This window comes from Danio aesculapii, chromosome 23 (assembly GCF_903798145.1).
Source record: "Danio aesculapii chromosome 23, fDanAes4.1, whole genome shotgun sequence".
Lineage (NCBI taxonomy): Eukaryota > Metazoa > Chordata > Actinopteri > Cypriniformes > Danionidae > Danio > Danio aesculapii.
The window spans coordinates 21,503,053-21,527,479 of record NC_079457.1 but is presented as its reverse complement, the minus strand read 5'-3'; the positions used below and the strand labels follow the sequence as shown (position 1 = coordinate 21,527,479).

At 32.8% G+C, this 24,427-nt stretch overlaps 1 protein-coding gene across 1 annotated transcript; it reads right to left on the bottom strand.

The window, feature by feature from the left end:
- Positions 1-388: 388 nt before the first annotated feature.
- On the bottom strand, positions 389-21,074 carry galnt6 (UDP-N-acetyl-alpha-D-galactosamine:polypeptide N-acetylgalactosaminyltransferase 6 (GalNAc-T6)). The gene is made up of 11 exons (XM_056449232.1): positions 20,816-21,074; positions 16,322-16,823; positions 13,850-14,022; positions 12,030-12,179; positions 11,169-11,403; positions 7,767-7,884; positions 6,665-6,865; positions 6,433-6,564; positions 3,348-3,449; positions 3,082-3,240; positions 389-1,262 (listed from the first exon to the last, which is right to left on the bottom strand). The coding sequence occupies exons 2-11, from the start codon at positions 16,795-16,797 to the stop codon at positions 1,149-1,151; spliced, it is 1,860 nt and encodes a 619-aa protein (XP_056305207.1). The 5' UTR covers positions 16,798-16,823; positions 20,816-21,074; the 3' UTR covers positions 389-1,148.
- Between the last annotated feature and the right edge of the window lie 3,353 nt (positions 21,075-24,427).

The following is a 24,427-nucleotide window of genomic DNA, read 5'->3' as shown; positions in this document are numbered from 1 at the left end:
AACAAAAAAAGATCTAAACTGTTTAATGATTTGTTTAATGTAGGCCAGGGCCGGCGCGCCCATAGAGGCGACCAAGGTGGCTGCCTAGGGCGGCAGAATAGTGAGGACGGCAAACGCCAAGTATCTTATCAAAAAATATACCAGTCCTTTGTTATCCCTTTCTCTCTGGAAGTACTATATTAAAATGTTATTACAAGTCAACAACATTTACTAGAAGTCAATCCACTGAACCATTTACTCAGACTGTAAAAGACAAGAGAAAATCCTGTGGCATGCTGTAGGTATATAACAAAATGGTGGATTTTTTTTTTTTCTTCATGGCATTGAATACACTCAGGTGGGGGAGTTTACAATTTGCATATTGAATCACTAACAATTGTGGCAATCATATAGTAACCATAATTATTCAATTTATTTTATTTTAAACAACCAAACCAAGCACCAACACAGAATCTGGCAGTGTGCATTTTCAGTATTAAATCAACGATGTTTGAAATCTATTCCAGATTTGAAGAATAAATCTGTGTATTCAAAATTCATCAAGAATAAAAATGGTGGACGTGAAGCAGATGAAAAAGACTAGAATTTCCCCCAGAAGACCTCAACAATCAAGTAATGCAAGTCACATGACACAGCTTTAAACGTACCGACGGCTTCAAGGTCAGAGACAAAAGAGAAAGGCCTAAAACAAATACCGTATTAAATGACAGATTTACCAGAGCTGAACAAAACCCCAATCCCATGCAGTATGCGCAACCAGTTCAATCATACAAACATCATGTGTGTTGTTGGCAAGGCTGGTCACTCGTTGGCTTTAACACTAACAATTGTTCCAAAAATATTGAATTCTCTTTAAAAACATAAATAAAACCGACACCATTTAAAAGCAGCAGTAAACATCATCAGTAAGGCAATAAAAGTCATCAAGTAAACAGTCACGCTCTCTGCTCCACTTGTTCTTCCCTGAGCATCTTGACCTCAGTCTGATCACAATGTCTATGGGAGCTTATGGATCAGTTATTCAACAGTCTCCAAGTGCGTGTGCTCAGGTCTCCAGAGAGTCTGTCAGCCCAAGCTATGGCGGCTGATCCTCCCTTGAGGGTCTTATGAGAGTCAACGTCTTTTGCTCCATGGGCTGGAGTGTGAGGTCAGCTGAAAGCCCACTGCTGGTGATGGTCATCTGGGTTGCAGGGACTCATTAAGATCTTGTCTCCCTTCTTATGGAGGCACTTTCCTGAGGACGGATTCTTCAAGAGTTGCTCCTGAAATTTTTGGGCATAAGATAAAATAGGCAGTGTAAAGCATGTTTCTCGAATTGATGGCATAAAAGTGAATTAATTATAGGGTAGTGGTTTATTTGATGAGATGTAAATGCACTTTGGGTAAGGCTTTCTAGCAGTAATGAGAGAGGAAAGTTTAGAGGTCTTATCAGTAAGCTAATGTCTACAAAATGTTCAAATATTTATGTCCACTGATGATGTCACCGATATAGGCTTTCGTTATAATTTATTAAAAAAAGGTTTAAAATAATTTATAAATATTTTATACAAGTGAATAATTAGTAACACTGCATAACAATACCATTATAATAAAAGAGTAAATACTACTACTAATAAATAATAATAATAATAATAATAATAATAATAATAATAATAATAATAATAATAACAATAACAACAACAACAACAACAACATAATGAAAAGTAAATAATAATAATAATAATAATAATAATTTAAAAAATTAAATATTATTACTACTACATGATAATAACATAGGTAAACAAAAATAATCATTTTGTTGTTGCTTTAACAACATTATTATTAACAACATTATTATTATTATTATTATTATAAATAATAATAATAACAATAATAACAACATTACTTTTCATATTGTTGTTATTTTCACATAAACAACATTTATTTCTACTACTATTACTACAACATAGTAATAATACTACTATAATGAAAATATATAAAACATATAATAATAATAATAATAATAATAATAATAAACACCATTATAATAAAAAAGTAAACATTATTATTATTATTATTATCATTATTACTACTACTACATAATGATAATAACATAAGTAACCAATAATAATAATTTTGTTGTTGCTATTAACAACATTAACATTATTATTATTACTACTATAAATAACAACAACAACAACACTTTTCGTATTAATTTTCTTTAAAAAAAATCTATCTTTCAAATGTTAAAAACAGCTGAACTTAATATTTCAGTGAAAAACCGTGATTCATTTTCTTTGATTCTTAATGAGCAGAACATTTTAAAGAGCAGCTTTTGTTTATCCTTTGATCAATGTAATGCAACTTAGTTTTTTTTTTTTTAAATATAAATTTTAACCATACTGGCCATTAGCTTTAAATTGATAATGTACATTTGTAAGATGCAGCATTTTTAAATAACCATTTCAAAAGCGTATAAATAGGGTATATGACTTTTCATTTTCAGTAACCAAGTTATATTCCAATGAGCCCTATGCAGTTACAAAAATGCAGCGTTTAACACCTGTTTAAAAATCGGTGATCTTCACTGGCTGATTGATATACGATAAGGTGGGTGTCAGAATGTACAAGAAACACTGCATTAAATTACATTTTTCCTTGCCATTTCTTTTAAATATTAATATTTTTCTCTAGTATTTTCAATGGAGTTACTGCAGTAGCCTGCTGATCCTGACAGCACGTGCATTTAAACAGCTTTTCATCTCGTTTCACACTTGAAAAAGCTAAACGAATGTGTAAGTCTGTTTAACTGACTATATTTTAATTACATTAAAACGTCGATGCTGTAAAAGGAACTGTATAAAATTGAAAAAAAGTCACATTAACCATTCACCAGAAGTTTATTGCTACGGTAAGAAACGCTAGCTGTGCAAATACCCTATTAGAAACAATATCAGCGTTTTGGTCAAGTAGTTCACCTATAAAAAAAAAAATGACTGCAAACTAAAACAAAGTAAATGAAAAAGGAAGTGAAAACTGATAACAATCGATGACAGTAAAATCGAGAAAAAAAAAAAAATTCCATTCTGACAGCACACATACCTCTGTGATCAGCCATTCTTGTTCAGGAGCCAAACTACTGCCTTTTCCCTTCAGTGTACAAAGCTCGATTTTCACTGGCTCTGGGTAAGGAGTCGCTTGCAGACAGAGCTGCTTTCCTATGTTATGCCTCAGCTCCTTATGTGACGTATATTCAAAATACTGAAAACAAACATCACAATCAATGAACACATGATCTCAATGGATCAAGAAAATGATCAATTCTGTCATAAGAGAACCTCTAATTAAATTCAGGAAAAGTATAATACCTGATTACCACCCATGTTGTGACATGTATACATAATCACAGGCTTTCCTCCATTGTTACTTTCACCGACATCCAGACATTGTTGTGCTCCTCTATTCTTGAGCTACAAAAACAAACAGAAAAAAAATGTTAAAAAAAGAATAGAAAAAATGTCTCCGGACTGCTTTAAAATGGCTACTCTAAAAGTGATAGTTCAACCATAATGCAATATTCTGCCATCATTTACTTCATCTATCACTATTTGAGTTTTTCTTCTGTTGAACGCAAAAGAAGATATTTTGAAAAATGCTGGAAACCGGTAACCAGGGCTGCAAGATTAATCGAAAAGAGATTACGATCTCGATTCGATCCTACACAATCTTAATTCAGCTTTTCTATGATTTATCCAATTATATTTTCAAGGTCAGGAAACAAGCGTAAAGACGGACGCACAAGTCTTCACAGCAACATGGACAGTAATCATGCTAGCAACATGGACACCTCCAAATGGCGTTATAAGTGTCACATACTGTGTTGGTATAATTCAGCCAAAAATGTGATTTCTGTCTTAATGTAATGATGTGTTTGCGGCTGCAAAATCACACGTGAGTTGACGCACTGTTTGTTTTCTACCGAGAGGATGCGCACGTGCAAACCAGTGATGTCTACTTTAGTGTACACAACCTGCATAGACTGTAAATAACAGGTAATAAAGTTGTAAATAATGTTCAGTTTGTTGCACAGAGTGCACCGTTCCAAGTCTATACAAAATTGTGCATTTTAACCAGTAGACCTACACATAGGCCTAATATTATTATTGTTGTTTTACCTTATGCTTGAGAAATTACAATAATAATAGCCTACTTATATTAACATCTACAGAATTGTGAGAAAATCGTGATCTTGATTTTAAGCAAAAAAAATCGTTTAGCTAGAATCCTGCAGCTCCACTAGTAACCACTGACTTCCATAGTATTTATTTTTCCTACAGTGAGATGATTGATTACATGCGTTCAACTTTCTTCAAAATACCTTCTAGTAGGGCTGGGAAATATGGCCTTTTTAAATTGCTTATAATTAAATAAATAAATAAACAAATAAAAAAAAATTATTTATGATGTAAATCAAGCATTGTTTTGTGGAGGGAAAAAAAATCTGATTTGAAGGTTATTAACCTATATAACCTTATAATTATAAATCAACTATAGGATATAAAAAAATTAAAGATAAAATTTCACTTTAATATTTAGAGTATAAATTACATCATTTTATGCAATTACAGTAAAAAGTAAACCACAGCGAAAGTAAACTCATGATGATTGTTAGCAATAGGAACTTGTATTTTTTTTCCAATGAACATGCATTCAGAGGTTTATTAATTTTCATTTGTGTTATATCAGTTTTTATAAATGACTCTCATTAGGCTAGTCCATAGGTCTCAAACTCAATTCCCGGAGGGCCGCAGCTCTGCACAGTTTTGCTCCAACCCTGATCAAACACAGCTGATCCAAATAATAGAGGTGTTCAGAAGAGTCAGTCACGAACACCTTCATTAGTTGGATCAGCGGTGTTCGATCAGGTTTGGAGCAATTGGAATTGAGCAACTCCGGGAATTGAGTTTGAGACCTTTGGACTAGAGGGTTGCATTTTATTGCGGTTATTAGTGGTGGGTCTCTGCATTAGTCTAGTGCACCGAGCGAGTTTTGTCAGTGTTGACATTTACAGCAATGAACGTCTTTGCGGCTGGGTCACATCATTTATTCAGAAACAGCAACGTTGGATTCCAGAATTAGATTGGTAACAGTCATTGATATTTACATTATGCATCTATGGGAAACCATTTCTTTGGGTTTGTGGGCATCTGTGTTTTTTTTTTTTTAATTTAATTTCATTTCACTTCAAAGAGCGCAACATTTCTCCAAGTTCTCCTTTGCTCCAAAGACTATAGAATACACAAGACTAGTCACTCGTATAGATTTTAATGGGGGAAAAAAAGTGTAACGGCCAATATGGTGAATGAAGCCCTGCCTACTAGAACCGGAGCCAATCATCAATTGATATAGACTGACATTTCTCAGGGGGACCAGATGTGTGCTTTTACGACAGTTTTGTGGTCAACAAACAAGAAATGTGTCCAAATAAAGCTTGAAATTCGTACTTCTAAATGAACCAAGTGCACTTGAAAACAAAAGTTTTGGTTTTTTAATCTGTATGAAACGAATGCAAGGTACAGTCCATCCTGTCAAATGCCCATCACATGACAGCAACTACCCAAATGCCCATAAACTTATAAATAGTGTCGCTGCCGGTTCTGGAGGAGATTCGCCATCAAGACCAAGTTGTGAATTACTTCAGAAGAGCCGCGCAATCCAATGAAGCATTATCCAGAGGATGATAATGTGTAGAATGGCCAAAAATGAGGTTGGTGTAGTGATCTCGTTTCTATCGAGTGCCCATGCGCATTAGCTTGTTCAACCTGAAAATATCTTGATTTTATTGGATTCAAACGTTTAGAAATTAAACTTATGAGACAGTTGTGGTTTAATTCTATTGGTGATTCCAAATATAAAATGTAATTGTAAGCTTGGCAAACAGTTTTGGAAAATTTGATGTTTCCCCATTCAGACAAAATGCACGAGCATACTGCCTGAGAGGTGTTTTAAAGATGGCCACAGAGTGAAATGACTTGTCCTAAAGGGACTTTACCTCTGCTGGCTGGCATGTTGTTTGTTTCTATGACAATGCAGGGGAAACTACGGGAGCCCAGAGGGCAGTGTCACGTGTTATGGTGAAAAACCAATTTTCATTCAAACAAACTAATGTGAACTTCGCACTCAAGTTTTTCGATAAAATCGATTTTGCACCCAGCCCTACCTTCTAGTTTATGCTTTAACACCTAAAAAAAAGATTTAAAACCACTTTAGAGTGAGTAAATACTACATTTGCTGGTACCCATTGCTTTCCAGCGTCTTTATGACAAAACATTCTTCAAAATATCGGTGTTCAACAGAGGAAAAAGTATTAAAACCACAATATAAGCGAGAATAAATACTGATGTAAATTTTCATTTTTGGGTGAACTATCCTTTTAACAAATATTTAACTTACAGCTCCAAACTTGACTGGTGAGAGATCGGGAACAAAGGCTTCTGGGTAGACATTAGACAGGTACCAGGAAAAGTTCTTGCACTGTAAATCTTCTCTGAGTTTCAGACGGTCAGAAATATCACCGAAGCCTTTCTACACAACCATAAAGAAACAGGTTATTATTGGACTTCCAAACATGACCACAAGCAACAGGCTCATATTTGAATCCCCTGAAAGCTAAAGCATGTCTTACTTCTTTGGCCATTTTAGCTGCGCTTTGGCTGCGTCTGTAGAAAATCAGCTTGTAGTCGTCCATCCACACCTCCGCCAAGCGCACCTGGTTACGTGTAATGACCTCTGTACCTTTGGGGAAGGTGTGAGGACTCTTGGTGCGAAACACATGACCAACGACAGAGCAGGGAATTATTTCCAACTGTCCACCACACTGCCATACCTGATGCACAGACAATTAAACATCTCATTAATAATGTATGTGAAGCTTTATGCAATATGCAAAAAATGGAATATCAGAGAATTATACCAATTAAATGAAAAAAATAAAAAAGTTACACCATTTAAGTGTAAAAAACAAAGAAAACAGAACTATTCCATTTAAATATAAATAAAAATCAAAGAATTATGCCACTTAAATATATATTAAAATTCACAAAACTACGCCATTTAAATATAAATAAATCTAAATTTTATGTAATTAAAAAACACAGAATTATGTCATTTAAATATTTATGAAAATAAATCACAGAACTGTCATGTAATATAAAAAATAAAAATAAATCAAAGAATTATGCCATTTAAATATTTTTTTTTAATTTATGCTATTTAAATACAAAAAAACAGAATTATGCCATTTAAATATATATGACAATAAATCACAAAATTATGTAATTTAATACATATTAAAAAATACAAAAAAAATATGCCATTTAATTACCTATTTTTAAACATTCACAGAATTTTGCCATTTAAATATGAAAAAAATGTTTTTTTAAAATGTAACATTTTATGCTACTTAAATAAAACACAAAATTATGCCATTTAAATATGTTTTAAAAATCTAAATTTTATGCTATTTAAATAAACACAGAATTATGCCATTTAAATATATATGAAAATAAAAATGAATCAAAGAACTATGCCACTGAAGTATATATATAATAAAATCACAGAATTATGCCATTTAAATATAAAAAATAAAATAAAACAAGAATTATGCCACTTAATTTTTTTTAAAGTTACAGAATTATGCCATGTAAATATATATTAAAATTAAAACAGAAAAATAAAAAAGTGGCCAAAATATAGCCACAAGTCAAGTCTGTAGAGCTACTACTCACCCTGAAAGACATCTCAACATTTTCACCACCCCAGATCTCCATTTTGTCATCATACGTCCCGATTTTCTCAAAGTAGGCCTTAGATATAGAGAACAAACCACCAGCAAATGTTGGAGTTCTGAAAAGAAAAAAATGAGAACAAGTAATCTAAGTGCCAATTATTAAGTCACAGTCACTCTAGAGTTCAGCTAAAAGTTACAATTTGTTTACCCCAATATATTTATTCAGAAACATTTAGAAACAAAATGTAGAACATTCATATACAGTATTTGCTTTCCAAAGAGAACCCATGGTTCCTACTCTTTACCAATGCCAAATTCACTGACTTTTTTTAATTGACTGATTAAAAAGCTGAATTTTAAAGGTGAATAATAAATGGAAAAACAAGGCACTGTTGCTTTGCAAATTATTAAAATTGTCTGAGCTTGAATATACTTTGTGAATTTAACAACCATTATACAAGTTTACCATGTATTAACCAAGTATTATGTATTATAAACCTTTTAATGATATTCAAGAGATAATACAGCACATTATGAGGTTAACTAGAATGTCCTTATGCATAATAAACGGCAGATTGTAAAAGGATATTGACATCCAGATTAACTATGCTCAAATATACAATAAAAAAACAAAAAAATTTAACAGAACTATCCCTTTCGCATCACATACTTAGATTTATTCGAAACATATCACAATTTACTTCCTTTTTCACTAGCTAGTTAAACTGGTTAGGAAATTTAATGACAAGATAAGAGGTATGAGAAATCACACATCATGATGTGCAATTTCACTGCACTTCAAGACAGCCACAGAATCAACACAGAGGTGGCGAGTAACCAAATGACAGTATAGACCATTTCAATGTGAAGATGAACATTTCCTGCTTGTTGTTAAACTATTTCACAACCGTAAACTTTTTGGATTCACAGAAGCTATGGAGAAAGAGAAAAAAATAAAATAAATAAATAAATAAAAAATTAAAACAGGAAATAGGACCATTGTTTTTGTTTTCATCCCTCAAAATTGTCTATATATCATACATGAAACCTACACGCAAAAAGTTTTTTGCTGTTTCAACAAATTGTACCTAAATTTTATATATAAATTTAACAGTAGTAGAAGTAGTAGTAATGATAACAATAATAGTAATATTAATAACAACAACAACAACTTAATAATATTTGGTGTAATCATTCTAATTACTCTTATGACACGATTACAGTAAACTGACTGGAAGTTAAATATTTGAACTCAAAAGAAACTTTCAAATGCCGAGCATGCTTATTCATAAAAAAGTCAGACTGACAGGATGAACAAGATCTGACTATCTGGATAAATGAACATATGAATCATTTCACATAACACACCACATGCGAAGCGTCACATGTGGAACCTGCGTTCAAAAATGAGGATGTATCTATAGTAGTAGTAGTAGTAGTAGAAGTATTCAAACAATCCAAAAACATTAGGGTGAATATAATATGATTTGTAATATATATGGTCCATTATACGGAATGGGTTCAAATTCAGAGTTGTAAGCATCTTGAAAATAAACGTTTTTAGGAGTTTATGTATGCAAATAGTATAGCATGCCATGTACACATTTCTAGTATTAGTAATTGTGCAGTGTTACATTATATTATCAGATTTTTGGGGGGAATATTTTTTTTTTACAGAAATACACAGTTTTGGTAGTGATGTGAAAAACGTCTAAAAAACTAAAGGTGACTTTTTTTACTTAAGTTTTTTTTTAATTATTAAAAAGATATTTTTAAAACAACATTGGAGAAAACAAAAATACAAAGCAAAACAAATTTCAATATAAATGGGGCATTTCTGAAAGTGTGGCGAATTATAGATCAGTTTTCAAAAGGTGTAAATGAATCCTCCATTATTCTAGACTCGTACTACTAGGGCTGCACGATATTGGAAAAATCTAACATTGCAATATTTGTGATTTTGCGATATATTGCGAAATGAATATCTCTATTTAAAAAGAACTAATCATTTTAGATTGACTGAGATGATTCTATTGAAAAGTGCATCTGAATAAAATATAATAAACCATCTACAAACATAGATCAATACACTTCAAAAGTAAAGCAAAGTAAAAGACATGCTGGAATAGTTCAGTTCATTCCGCTGTGGCAACCCCTGATAATAAGGGACTAAGCCGAAGGAAAATGAATAAATGAATGAAATAAACATTGTTTTCCGAATCTAACAGTATTCAGGTATAGTAATTGAACAATAAAAATAATTCAGTATTAAAAAGTTACAAACGGTACAATTTCTTATCCGTGAATGCTTTTAAAATCATTTTACCATCACAGGCCTTAAAAACTCATGAGTGATAATACATGAAAATCAAAGCACAATATACATACATACATACATACTCACTCAACATACCCTGCAATGTGACTATTGCGAATAATCACAATGCAATATCGATGCAGAAACAATATATTGTGTAGCCCTACTAGCTACTCATTGTATGTATTTTAATCAGATGCCTGTGCTTGTGTACGGGTCTGTGGGTATTAGTTTCTTTTCTGTTGAATATTAATATTATAATTTAATATTATTTAAATCTTAACGAATTTATCTGAATTAATTAATAATTAAAAGAAAAAGGTTTGTGTATGATATTGGAAAATCTGAATGAATCGATAACCAGCCCTATTCATTGTATTTGACCATAACGCAAAACAGTCTACTGGTAGTCCTAAATAAACCATAACATTGACAAACAAACATTCTATTGTACCTGCTCTCACTCCACAGAAAATACTTTCAATACAACAGTAATCCAAAAACCAAGAAAAAAAAACACTTATAAACAATGTTTGTATATTTGTTCTGAATGTCAATCCTAAACAAATGCATTTCTTAAAGTGAACATGAAACTGAAACTGCGCATGTGACTACCAAATACAAATACCATTTCGCATTTAAACACAAATTTCATTAAATAAATTGCTTTGGAACAAAAATTGCAGCACAAAAATATGCTTGGTCAAACATCTGATGTCAGCAATCCTTTAAAATACTTGTAACTTTCTTGTGGTTGGTCAGTTTAGGTTTAATCATCAAAACATTTATGAATAAATAACACACTAAAACATCTTGACAATGTCCTGGATTTAACACCCTCCAGATTGATCACTTTTTTGACCACCCCATCAGAATGTATTTGGGGATAACAACTTACTGTATTTAAGTGAGGCTAGACACACACACACACACACACACACACACTACTAAAAACCCTTCTATTATTCAAAGAAAGAGCAAATATACATTTCTATGGAAGGTTCAATATTGACACAGCAATCGCTACATATTGAATACACACATCCGCAGCTATTTTTGCCAACAAAAAGGTACAAAACTCACTTTACTGGGTAGGTCTCATCCTTGCGTTTAGCGTTCTCATAATCTGGAATTCCCTCCCAGCCAAAAGTAAGACTCCAGTCAAAGTTGCCCCTGTTATGTGCACGAGCCGTCGCCACAGGCTTGTGGAACTGGAAAGTGTTTAAATCGATGGTTGTGATCTCAGGGCTCACAACGGCTGTGGGCTCTTCGACAATTCGAGCAAGAAGAGGCTCGAGCCAGCCATGGAAACACTCACCTTTAACAAAAAGAGAGAAACTGCTTAAAGACAAAGTTCACCCAAATATTTTAAATCTGCCTTCATTGTCTCACCCTTTTCATGTTTCAAAGTTTCCTTTTTTTGTTGAAGATATTTTGAAGAATGCTGTAAACCACTGACTTCTACAGTATTTGTTTTTCCTACTATGAAAGTCGATGGTTGCAGGTTTTCTCAACAAAATAAAGAAACTCAAAACATTTTACAACCACTTGAGGGTGAGAAAATAGTGATTACATTTTTGGGTGAACTACCCCTTTAAAATGTAGCAAATATGCTTATAAGATATGTAAACAATCCTTTAAAAATATGTTGACGTGAAACATTACACGTCAGGTGTAACATGAGCTGCTAGGCTTAGAATAGCTCGAAGCAAAAAAGATAAGCATCACATACTATCCTTTTGTCACAATGCACGACTTTTCAAATGACGTGAATGCCAGAAGATGGAAATAAGAATTGTGGGAGTAGCTGTTTGAGCTCATGCCTTTGCACCTGAAGAACAGGTTCCTGGAAAACGACTTCCCACCCAGTTGTGTAATAAAAAAAAGAGATTGGTGGCTGTTAATGACATGCAAACAGAAGCTGGAATATGATTAAATGCGTACAGTGAGCGTCCAGGAACGTGAGAATTTCTCCCTCAGCTTTACTGGCTCCAAGAAGCCTCGCTGTGATCAGGCCTTTCCTCTCAGGCTGACGCACCACCTTCACAATCTTCAGCGCTTTCACATACTCCTCCAGTTTTCCATGGAGGTGTTCTGGAGAGAAAAATAAAATAAAATAAATAAAAAACAGTGTCAAATATGGTGTCTTCTTTGTTTTCATGGCTTTAAAGGCTCTGTATGAGGAGTGGTATTATTAGTATGCGTTTATGCATACCTGCTTCACTGCTTATTATATGGCAAATACATATTAAACATTTATTAAACATGCATATCAATGCAATAAAAACCATTTATAAAAATTAACTTCAACGAAGTATAAATGGACAAAATAAATTCCTTTAAAATGTACTTTCGATGATTTTTTTGGGGGGGTCCATAAATTATATTAATTTTAATAGTTTTTTTAAAATAATTTTTTATGTGAGGGTCAGGATCTAAATTACATGAATGATGGATATTATCTTATTCCTCAATTTAAATTTCTGACCTGCATGCTTTTGCACTAAAAACGTTCAATAAAATATATTTGCAAAACAACAACAAAAAAAAGTTTATCTGTAATAAAAATAAATAAATAAGAAAAATTTACAACTGGACTCTAAAGCGTACTTTCAATGAATTTTTTTCTGGGGCTATAAATTATACACCTTCAAATTCATTATCCAGAATGAAATTTAATAAAAAATAAATAAAACAAAATAAAAAGTAATAATAACTAAAAATAAAAATAATAAAATGAAATAAAAAAAATAAATAACATTTAATTAAATAAAATAATAAAGTACTATAAAATAAAAAATAATAAAATAAAATATAGAATAATAAATTAAACAACTGGACAATAGTCCAACAAAAAAAATATTTTACAGACTTTGCATGAACAAAAAATATTATTATAGCAATACTGCTCAAAGGTTTCTCTTCAGTATAAATTATTTTTAAAATAAATGACAAATTATTCAGAAAGCATGCGTTAAATTGACCAAAAGCAAAAGTAAACTATTTATTTATTAAGCCAGGTGTTTTAAATTACTGAATCTTTATTTTGAAGTTGAACATTTCCAATACACAAATATCAAGCATCATACTGAATGATTTCTGTAGGATCGTGTGACACTTGAGTAATGATACTGAAAATTCTGCTTTGCCATAAAGAACAAACATCATTTTAAAATACTCAATAAATACTGTTAAATACTATACTAAATTGTCTGTGCAGTTTTACTGTATTTTGATCTAACGAATGCAGTCTTGAGGAGCACAAGGGACATCAGTAGCAGTGCAAATGAATTCACACATCAGCTCTAACTTTGAGAAATGTCACTTTCAACAGTTGACTATTAAAGTATAAAAATAGACCTTAAGCAGAGCGAGGTGCCTTGATGAAACAAAGTACTTCCTGTGGTGAGACTTCAAGCGAACTGACACACTTCCTTGATCTTTTACTGTCGCACTAAAGCCAAATACTCAAGCAAAAGGTAGTATACTATAAAAAATACTTATGTAGTCAAGTATACTATAAATAAGTTTAAAATTCTCAGAACTACTGCTACTTCTAACCATATAAATAAATAAAATCTCTCAAAAGCAGACAAATTTTTTAAAACTCCAATGAATTAAACTAGATTTTCACCCGCCTGAAGAAACATTCCAGATGATTCCACTAGATAAAGCTGTTTTGCTATTGACCAAAGAGCATTGATTAACACTTCTTCTAGGGGTGGTTTACTTTTTACAGCAGGAGCAGATAAAGTCTGGCTCACCTGCAGTGCTGGCGTCATCCACCATTATGATTTCTTTGAGAAAGGCCGCTGGGGAGGTGTGCAAAACGCTGTACACAGTGCGCAGAAGTGTTGACCATGCTTCATTATGAAACACGATGATCACGCTGGTGGTGGGGAGTGCAGGACAGCGGCGAAACTTGCGATCGACACACCTTTAAGTAAGACATGCCAAAAAAATTAAATAAAAACAGGGTACAAAAAAAATCTGTTAAAATGGGTACAGTTATAAAATGCACGATTGTAAATAATACAATTAAAGTGACAATGGTTATTACTTTTAAAACAGTTTCATATATATTTTTTTCTTTTTTAATTAATACATACACTACCAGTCAAAAGTTTGGGGTCAGTTTTTTTACCATTTTTTTTTTTTTTTAAGGAAAAAAAAAAGTTAAATTGTTAAATATTTATTTATTAAATATTTATTTATTACTTATTGTGTGTAGTTTCAAATGAAATTATTACTCCAGTCATTATCGCTTTTATTACTATTACCATTAAAAAAAAAATTATGTTAAAAATAGGAATATTAACAATAATAATTAATATTAGAGTGATTTCTGAAGGATCATGTGACTGTGAAGACTGGAAAATTCATCTAGAAAAATCACAGGAATGAATGATTAAACGATAAACTACTTTTGAACAGTTATTTTGTAGTGCAATAACATTTCACAATTTGTACTGTATTTTTAATGACATAAATGCAGCCTTGGTGATCATCATATTTATTACTTATTAATTGCCACATCAGCAACTTATGGCTATTTCATGGCAAAATGAATATACATGAAATATTACATGATAAAAATAAACTTGTATTACAAAAAAATTACTTGGACAAATATATAGGAAAGAAAGAAATAAAATTCACACAAAAATATATTTTAAGTTAAATATGATTTTTCAGTTCAATTTTTAATAATTAATTTAACATTCTTCCTGGTGGTAGCTTTTTAAAAATGTCCGTCAAAGTACTCTCCTTATAAAAAGTTTGTATTCAAACTTACACTTTAAAACAAAATATGTTTCATGGTAAGAGCAGCCTGGCAGTAATTACATTTAGGTGGTGCTTCGTTATTCAGTAAATACAAATGAGTCAACCTAGAATGCATATATACACACATGTATGTATATATGTATTTATACATTTCTTTACATATCAATTGATATATTGCTTTATCACAAGACCAGTTAAAAAAAAATAAATCCTTTACTTTTTTAAATTACAATTTAATTTAGTTTAATCTAAAACCTAAAACAAATTAAATGACAAATGCTTTGAAAAGTACCTGAAATACAACCAATTTTTACATTTTCTTTATTTTAATTCAAGAAACTGAATGATTTTGGTTTTGTGGTTCTGGTTTTTATTTTAACTTATTTGAACGTAAAATTACTGTGCTCAGCATATACACGAGTACACCCCTAACAAATCCATCTTTTAAATTCATGTTTTCAAAAGCCTTCGGTCTCAAGAAGTTTATTTATTATCTGTACCAATGGTGCATACTGAAATGAGAAAAAAAAAGGCTTTTACAGTAAATATGCAGCAGCTTTTTGCAAGGAATAAACTCCAAACAAACTTTTAGTTTAAAGAGTTGGTTTCACTACATGCTTTTTAAAAAGATTTTAAATGATTTGGAGTTTGAAACATTGGCCTGTAGATTTTCTGAATAGTTTTAACAGTCATTGTATGTGTGTTTTGATGGATGAATGATGTTACATGTTATTTGATTGTTTGTTTGTTAAACCCATGTGAACTATAGACTGCCTAATTTGGGCCAGGATGCTTTTTTAAAATAGATTTTTAATCTCCATGTGCTTTTCCTGGTAAAATAATTGTTATAGTAATAATAATAAAGAGAACAAAAAAAGAATGATAAATTAACTCTAAAAACAAAACAAACACAATAAAACTACACTCTTATCTCGGTGATACTACAATAACCGTAACACACCTCAAAATATGGAAGGTTCCAACTAATTGACCTAATTATAAAGTTTAAACCACGTACTGTAACCAGTACTATGAATATGCAGATGTATGCAAATGATTTAAGTCCTGTTAGTACACAACACAGTGTTTAAATATGATAAGATTTTTAAGATTCATTGCTCCAACCCATTTTTAAGAGTGATGCAACAGGTGAAGGCGTGATTTGTAAACTGCATATGCAGCAGAACAGTAAAGACACTAATCTACAATGAGTGTTTGGGCAGCATTTATATAGCTTTAGCCCCAGCCCTTAAATCAACATTAGTCTGCACCTTCAAGTTGCTGTGTAAACAGATCAACTTTAATTAAAAGGCGCATAAAATCCCAGCAAACATTACAGCATACGTCATGAGTGCTTTAATCTATGAAGGGAATCATTATTGCACCAGATTGGATTGTGAATTGAATGAATTGTGTTGCACATTTTCTGCACACAATGTGCCTATTCTTACTCAGGCGGACGGGTGTCATCTCCAAGAGTGCGGTGCAAGGAGATTCGGTCACTGGCGAATTGGTTAAAGCAGTGTCTGGTCATGCCCTCCTGCTTCTCCTTCTCCTCCTCTTTGGTCATCCGGTCATACTGGAAAGGTACTCCATCAGCTCCTGGGGCTTGAGGGTTTTCAGGAGGCCTCTCAATCCATGGTTTGAGCTCCCGCTGAGTGTAGAAGCCAGATGGGCAGTTTCGGTCCGGGGTGGGTTGTACTTCCACTGATGGACGTACGGGGGCTCCTATTTGGAAGGCAAAGTTATTGACTGCTCCGCGGACCATCTCGAACACCCTCTCCTTCTTGTTGGAGAGATCTTGCAGCCAGGGGTCCTGAAGTGCACCGCTGTTGACATCCCTCTGGAGCACCACCAGAATGAGCATGAAAAGTGTCCCACCCACAACAGCAAGCTTCAGGGGCGAGAGACGACGCCTCAGACGCATTCTGCCAGTCGATCTCAGTCAACCACCTGTGAAAACAGACCCAAAAAGTATAAATAGTCACTTATGAAGGATAAACATTTGCGATTAAAGAGATGGATTAGCTGAAAATGATAGCTGTCAAGTTGTTACAAACCTGTGTGATTTTATTTTCTGAACATTAGGGCTGGGCGATTTGGCCTAAAATCAAAATCTTGTTTAATTGAACATTAACTCGATTACAATTAATGAACGATTATTTTATTTACTTATTTTATGTTTTTGCCCTCATAGTTCACTAACAAGTTTTGTACAAATATGCTTTAAAGTTTTTATTTTAAATACGTTACTTTTGAAAGTAGGGTGCATTACTTAATTTTAAAATAATTGAAGTAAACACACACTGAAGTAAACACACACTATCTACTATCTATGTTTATTTATTAAACATCAATGCTGAACAACTGAAATTAAAACACACATTGCCTAAAATCAACTCTCCGCACCACCCACTCTCGTCACCACTACCAAACCGACAAGTCACAATGTTTGCGCTATGCGTTGTTGTGATGTGTAGTAAAAAAATTTGAGAGGGGCACGTGTATGCGAAGGCTGCGCCGAACCATATGCTTGGCTGAAGTATAATATCAGAATAATATAATAAGTATAAATTAGTCTTAATAGACTGGGGTCACGCGATGTCCCATTCAGTAGGGAAAGTAATTGAAAAAAAATTTACATGGAAAAATTTGATTGATTATAGGTTCTAAATGTCGATTTCGATTACACTGTAAAACCCAACAGTCAACTTTATCAAACAAAATGAGTGTAGTTAACTCAATTGACTGAAAGTTAATTCTACTCATTTGAAAAGAGTTGAGCTCAGTGTTAAAGGTAACGAATTAATTAATTAATTACCTCATTACTTAAACTTAAATGGAGTTATTTCACAGTACTCATACGGATTAGTTTAACTCAAATGGTTTGTAGCAATCAGTTTCCTCAAATGGTTTGAGTTGCCTTAACTTATTGGGTTTAACAGTACTCGGTTTGAGTTCTCTTCATTTATTAGGTTTTACTGTGCTCAAACTGCTTCTTTTACTCAAATGGATTAAGTTCACAGTACTTATTAGGATTAGTTTTTGAACTTAAATGGTTTGTTGAAATCGGTTTCCTCAAATGGTTTGAGTTACCGTAACATTAAGGCTCCGTCAACAAACCATATCGATGTCTCTTTTAATTAAATATATAACTGATTTACATAATCCTACTAACACTTGTCACCGCGCTTTCTAGAATGACTTACCACAAAACAAAATGAAATTATGTTAGAAAATATAGCAGAAGATCTGTGCAAATATATTATAGAAACTAGTCTAGGGGTTCTACGGTGGAAGGAAGATTTGTAGAGATATGGCAATGATACTCCTACACTTGCTTCCACACACACATTCTGAAGACCAGCAATGACTGTTTGAGAAGCAAAATGCAGTATAACATCTCGCTTGTTCTCTACGCGACAAGAATTTAGTAGTCAAAATAGCATAATCTAACACCACGACTATCATAACTGACAAATGTTGTAGTAGCCTGAAACTGCCATGTGGTATTTTGAATGTGGGTTACCCACATTCCTCAATCTTCTTTTATGTCCAACAAAAAAGGGTGAAACTCAATTAGGTTTAGAACAGCTTGAGGGTGAGGAAATAACCATGTTTATTTGAAGCCATCCCTTTCAATGGAAAATATGTTTATTTTTAAGTAAATCATTTTAAGGTTCAATACTCATTCAAAACAATGATTATAATATTATTTAAATAAACTATAATGGAATATTCCTACCAACAAAAAGTGAAAAAACACAAAATAAACAACAAAAATACCTATAACAATGGTTTTATAAAATCCTAAAATTTGATATTTATTCATTTTAAAATTTTACAAAAACAAGCTTTTAAAGAAGTTTAATAAAATATTTTTTGTAATATTTTGTTTTATTTAACATTTATAAGATATTTAACAAAAACAGTACAATATCAATAAAAAGAAAAAAGTACAGAATAATTTACATTAACTGTGATGTAAAACTTTAAATTGGATTAATTTGTCTCAAATTTAATCGAACCTTTCTTTATTCTCGACAGGGTTTCTTGCCAGAACTCATGAGCCACTTCTTTATTCAAAACCATGGCCCAAGCTGTCTTAATGTGCTTAGTGCATATTGGTGCCTCAAAAGCACTAACAAAGCTTGATATCAGATGTCTAATATTAGGGTTTTAATAAAATAAACAGTAAGTGACATTAATAAAAGCTCAGTATAGGACATTGTCATTTAACATGTGTCATTCTCAGATGTAAGCAGCTTTATCTGCCTGTTCTTTATATACTGTAAAAATGGGTTTGTGACGACAATTTGAGTTTATATAGACCCGTTCCACAAGAAAGCAAGCCAAGCCCCACGTGTAATTAGCAGCGAAAGCCTGCACTGTGGACTCACATGGATCACAGCAACAGCGCAAACAAACCTCACCTGACAACAAACACCCTTCTGCACCTGATCCTTCCTTTCCTTCGCCCTGCTGGATTGACGTGGCAGCAGGTGCTTCACTACACACACTCACACCCCTAATGGGTGGCATTGGAATCTTTGCATAAACACACTTCACAATTGCGACACGTCACCTGTCTAACTTCACATAATAAAAAAGACAAACCTTTGCCTTACTTAGAAAGAACCTTAAAGGGTTACCTTGAGAAGTAAAACCACTATTAATCATTACATTTAACATTAATATTTAAAGCAGGACATGTGATGAATATGGAACCTATGGCTTTAAATGAATCAGTAACCTCAGCGCTCATGACACCAGTCTATTTAAACTCATCTACATCACAAATCCCAAGACACGCAGTGGCCAACAGAGACAGTCAGGTCAACTTCTGCTGTTCTCCTGTGTAGGTGTTCAGACTTTCCTAATTACCAAGCAAAACTGGTTCCCCTGCTTTGTGTGTGAACTGAATGGCAAGAACGTAAAATAGTCATTATTATTATAACCACAAATTAAAGTGATAGTTCACCCAAAAATGAACATTAGTTCCAAACCTTTAGGAGTTTATTTCTCCTGTTGAACACAAAAGATGGTATATTGAAGAAAGCTGAAAACTGATAATCATTGACATCCATAGTAGGAAGACAAATACTATGGAAATCAATGGTCAGCTTACTTCAATATATCTTCTAAAGTTTTAGGTGAACTATCCCTTTAAGTAACATTGCTTTAACAGAGTTTTTCCAAGTAAAGGACGAGTAAATGATGACAAATAAAGTTTTAGGTGAACTACCCCTTTTAGCATCATTGCTTATTGAGGCAAAGTTGGTTTTATATTCACATATTCGTTCAGTGACAACTTGTAACAGGCTCCCTATATTGTTTACTATGGTACTTTGGATATTCGGTCTGAAATGACATGAAGGATGACGTGAAAACAACATTAGCACTATTTATTTGACTGAACAATGTTGTACTTTGATAGTGGTTAGTTGCTAATATGATATCACTGATTAGAATTTGCAAAGAATACTTTTCTGAAAATATATTATTAATGAGAAACTCCGAATGTGAGAATATAAAACAAACTTTACCTCAATTCATTGTTTAACCATTTCGTAAACGGAACGAAAGCCAAGCACTTCCTTGAAGTTTTAATAAATATCACCACGCAACATGACCACTAAACGAAACTTCTCTAAATAGATATGAGGAAGTGAGTCTGGCACAGATAGCGTTTAAAGTATTTAAACAACCAAAAAGTTGTAAAAACGTTCCCAAGCCTTTTAAAGTAAAATCACAACAAAGAAGGCTAGTTAGTGTGTTTGTGTGAGTTATAGAGATGTAACTTACACTACTAACAATGAGGATGAAGCCCACTCATGTCAATGAGGAGAGGAAGAGAAGCCGATGTTATCTCTCTGACACCAGATGTGATGCGAAACACTTGGAAACAAATAAAGCCTTCATTTAAGTGAATCTTCAAAGTTTACCTGTAAGAAGATCAGTCAATCATGTGCTTCTTCTCCTCCCAGAGGCAGATAGTGCTGAGAGATCAGCGTTTCCTCGCCTCGCGCAGCGCCGTTTTCTTAAGCTGTGAGTGGATGGACAGATGGACGCAATGACGGATGATGTTGTTACTCTGTATCTTCGAGTTTTAGATGTTTTGAGTTTATTAAGTGCGCGACGGTTACACGCAAGCAGCAGCGCTGGCCTCCCGGCTTCCCTTTGAACGCAACAGGTGCCATTCGTTCAAATGATTGAGAGTCATCTGGGTCCTAAAGCCGGAGATCTCCATCTGAGGATTCGAAACTCCTTTCAGGGACTCGAATCTTTTGATTCTTTATTATCATTCATTCATTCATTCATTTTCTTTTCGGCTTAGTCCCTCTATTAATCAGGGGTCGCCACAGCGGAATGAACCCCCAACTTATCCAGCTTATGCAGCGGATGCACTTCCATCCGCAACCCAACACTGGGAAACATCCACACACTCTTGCACAAACTCACATACTGTACACTACGGCCAATTTAACTTATTCAATTCACCTGTCCCGCGTGTCTTTGGACTGTGGGGGAAACTGAAGCACCCGGAGGAAACCCACGCGAACACGGGGAGAACATGCAAACTCCACACAGAAACGCCAACTGACCAAGCTGGGGCTCAAACCAGCGACCTTCTTGCTGTGAGGCGATTGCGCTACCCACTGCGCCACCATGCTGCTTTATTATTAATATTATGATTTTTTTATTGCAGTTTTAAAACACAGAGCATACACGGGCAATAACAATTAATTGACATCAAAAGAAATGCAATATAAAAAAAAAATTACAATTATTCAAAGAAAAGATTTAAGGCTTTAAGATGAATAACAGTTCTTTTAGCTTTGGTATTTTTTGTTTCTTTTATCGTACATAGGTAATGACCTATTTCTATTTTAAAGTGAGTAAAATTAGTTTGTTTTCACTGCTTATTTACATTTATGAATTACAAAAATCCATATATAATGAGCAAATTAACAATATACCAAATTTTAAATCAATTTTATTCTCATAAAAAATAAAACATCTTTTTCTTTGAATTCCATTGCAATATTCGTACTCTGCTTAACAAACAAACAAAAAAAAAGATTACACCAAAATAATTGTGTATAAATACAATCATAAAAATAATGAACAGTACTCTCTTCTTATTCTTACAGAAAGCACATTTTAAATCAACATCTTTACAAAATTTTGCAATTACCTGTTTTACAGGATAAATACGATGAACAATTTAAAAAGATACCTCTCTAATTTTATTTGTTATACAAAAACGTCTGGAGATCTTAAAAGTCTCATTCCAGTTGACATCTTGAAATTGTGATCTCCAAAAACCAATGGCTGAAGAAACACTGACAATTTGGCAAATCATTCTAAGATAATAATTACTTTTTTTCTTTAATATTCATGCCTTCTAATTTCAGACTACGTTTGTATTTTGAACAATATCAACTTCTAATAATTTCTTAAGCTCTGAGGGAATACCATTAATCCAAGAAAGATTTATTGACTGACATTTTTGGAGTCTCAGCTTGCATCATCAAGGCAGATACTGGCATCATCCAGATACTATTGGTTCACATGGGTGTGCCTGTATGTAGCAATATCTATTTTGTGAGTTCTAAAGATCAATGTGATGCATAAAGGGATGGTGCTGTTCAAATTAAAATGTTTTTTTTCTCCGTTTACCCTTGTGTATCCATGTGGACATTTTTGCGTAAAATTTTTTTTGTCATGATTTTGTTAATGCACATTTTGGCAAATATGGGAACTATTTCAAATGTATTTACTTTCATATATATTTTTTTAATTTTATTTATTACTTTTCTTATTTATTATCTATTTAACACCAGCTATAAAATGTATTTATTTTTGACACTGACATTTTCGTCCTCTATGGACCAGTGTCTCTTTTAAAATTAACATGCAAAGGCAAATTAGCTCAGCCTTCCAAGATATTGCTTATTTATTATGTCTATCATTAAATAATCTTTTTTTTTTTTTTTTTTTTTTTTCAATTCCTTTTTATTATATTTTAACATGTACATACACATTTCCATGTGTCAGATCCAACACAAACCAAAAAACAAACAAATGAACAAACAAAACAAAAGGCTTCTCAGCATTTTACATCAAGATACAATATCACCTCTGTTACTTATCTTCAAGTAAAACATTTCCAAATCCACCATCTTTTAAAAACAGCGTAAAAGGTCCCCAAACTCTATCAAAAATTATGTATTTATTTCTTATCATATATGTTATTTTTTCCATTGTCATGTTTGTTACCATCTCTTTCAGCCAACAGCCTATAGTTGGTGCACATATACTTTTCCAATTTAAAGAAATAAGCCGTTTCGCTTGTAGAATACATATATTCATAAATATATGCTCCGTCTTTTTTAACTTGATCTCCTTGGGATATAAATGAAATAGAAAAATTAAAGGAGACATTGGTATATTAACCTCAAGAATCTTTTCTATAATTTCTTTCACACCTTTCCAAAAGTTCTGTATTCCTTTACATTCCCATATACAGTGATACAATGTTCCTTTATGGTCCCTGCATCTCAAGCAAGTATCTGGAATATTTTCATTATATTTATGCAGTAAAACTGGAGTTATATAAATCCTCATCAACCATTTATATTGTAACAGTTTCAGACGAGTGTTCATTGTTAGTGATTGAGCTTCCTCGCATGTCTTCATCCAGTCCTCTGTAGAAATATCCTCCTCAAGATCTAATCTCCAAGCTTCCAATTTACAATTTGAAGATTCCTTTGATCCTGACACCAGCATCTTGTATAATGCAGAAATTAAACCTTCACTAAAACAGTCTTTTATTATTACTTTTTCCAAGATAGACAATGATGGCATATCTAGAGAATTATTTTGTGATTTGAGGATAAAATCTCTTATTTGTAAATACTTAAAGAAATGTTTTGCAGGAATATTGTATTTACTAACAATTTCCGCAAATGACATTAGAATATTGTTAACATATAAGTCTGCTATCTTTTTAATTCCCTTCTCTGCCCATATCTTGAATCCTGCATCTAACGTACCTGGTTTAAATTTTTTATTGCCCCAAATTGGACTGAAACAAGATAATGGATTGCAGGCACTTAAATATTTTTTCATGTCAAACCATATGGAAATCATATTTATAACTATGGGATTGGAAACAGTTTTTTTAAGATTTTTAAATTCTGCTGAATATAAATACAAATTTAAAGGTAGACCAGACTTAATGCCAACTGATTCCATCTCCACCCAAGATGGGCAGTCCTGAGATACAAAATAAAACATTATTGTTCTAAGTTGCACAGCCCAATAATACCAATGCAAATTAGGACATTGTAGACCTCCTCTATCGTATGGCAAGTACAGGAGTGTTAGACGGAGTCTGGAACGTCTGTTATTCCAAATGAATTTAGTGAACATTTTTTTAAGTCTTTGAAATAAATTCTTAGGGGGAGGCAGAGGAATATTCTGGAATAAATATAAGAATTTGGGTAAAATATTCATTTTTAAAATATTTATTCTACCAATTAAAGAAATGG

What these genes read in the sequence shown, in the direction of transcription:
- galnt6 (XM_056449232.1), bottom strand. Translation starts at nt 16,797, where the DNA reads ATGCGTCTGAGGCGTCGTCTCTCGCCCCTGAAGCTTGCTGTTGTGGGT. An exon ending in ATGTTGAGATGTCTTTCAGG is followed by an intron (nt 6,866 to 7,766) that starts GTGAGTAGTAGC and finishes TCTGTGCATCAG; the next exon opens with GTATGGCAGTGTGGTGGACA. An exon ending in CAGCTAAAATGGCCAAAGAA is followed by an intron (nt 6,565 to 6,664) that starts GTAAGACATGCT and finishes ATGGTTGTGTAG; the next exon opens with AAAGGCTTCGGTGATATTTC.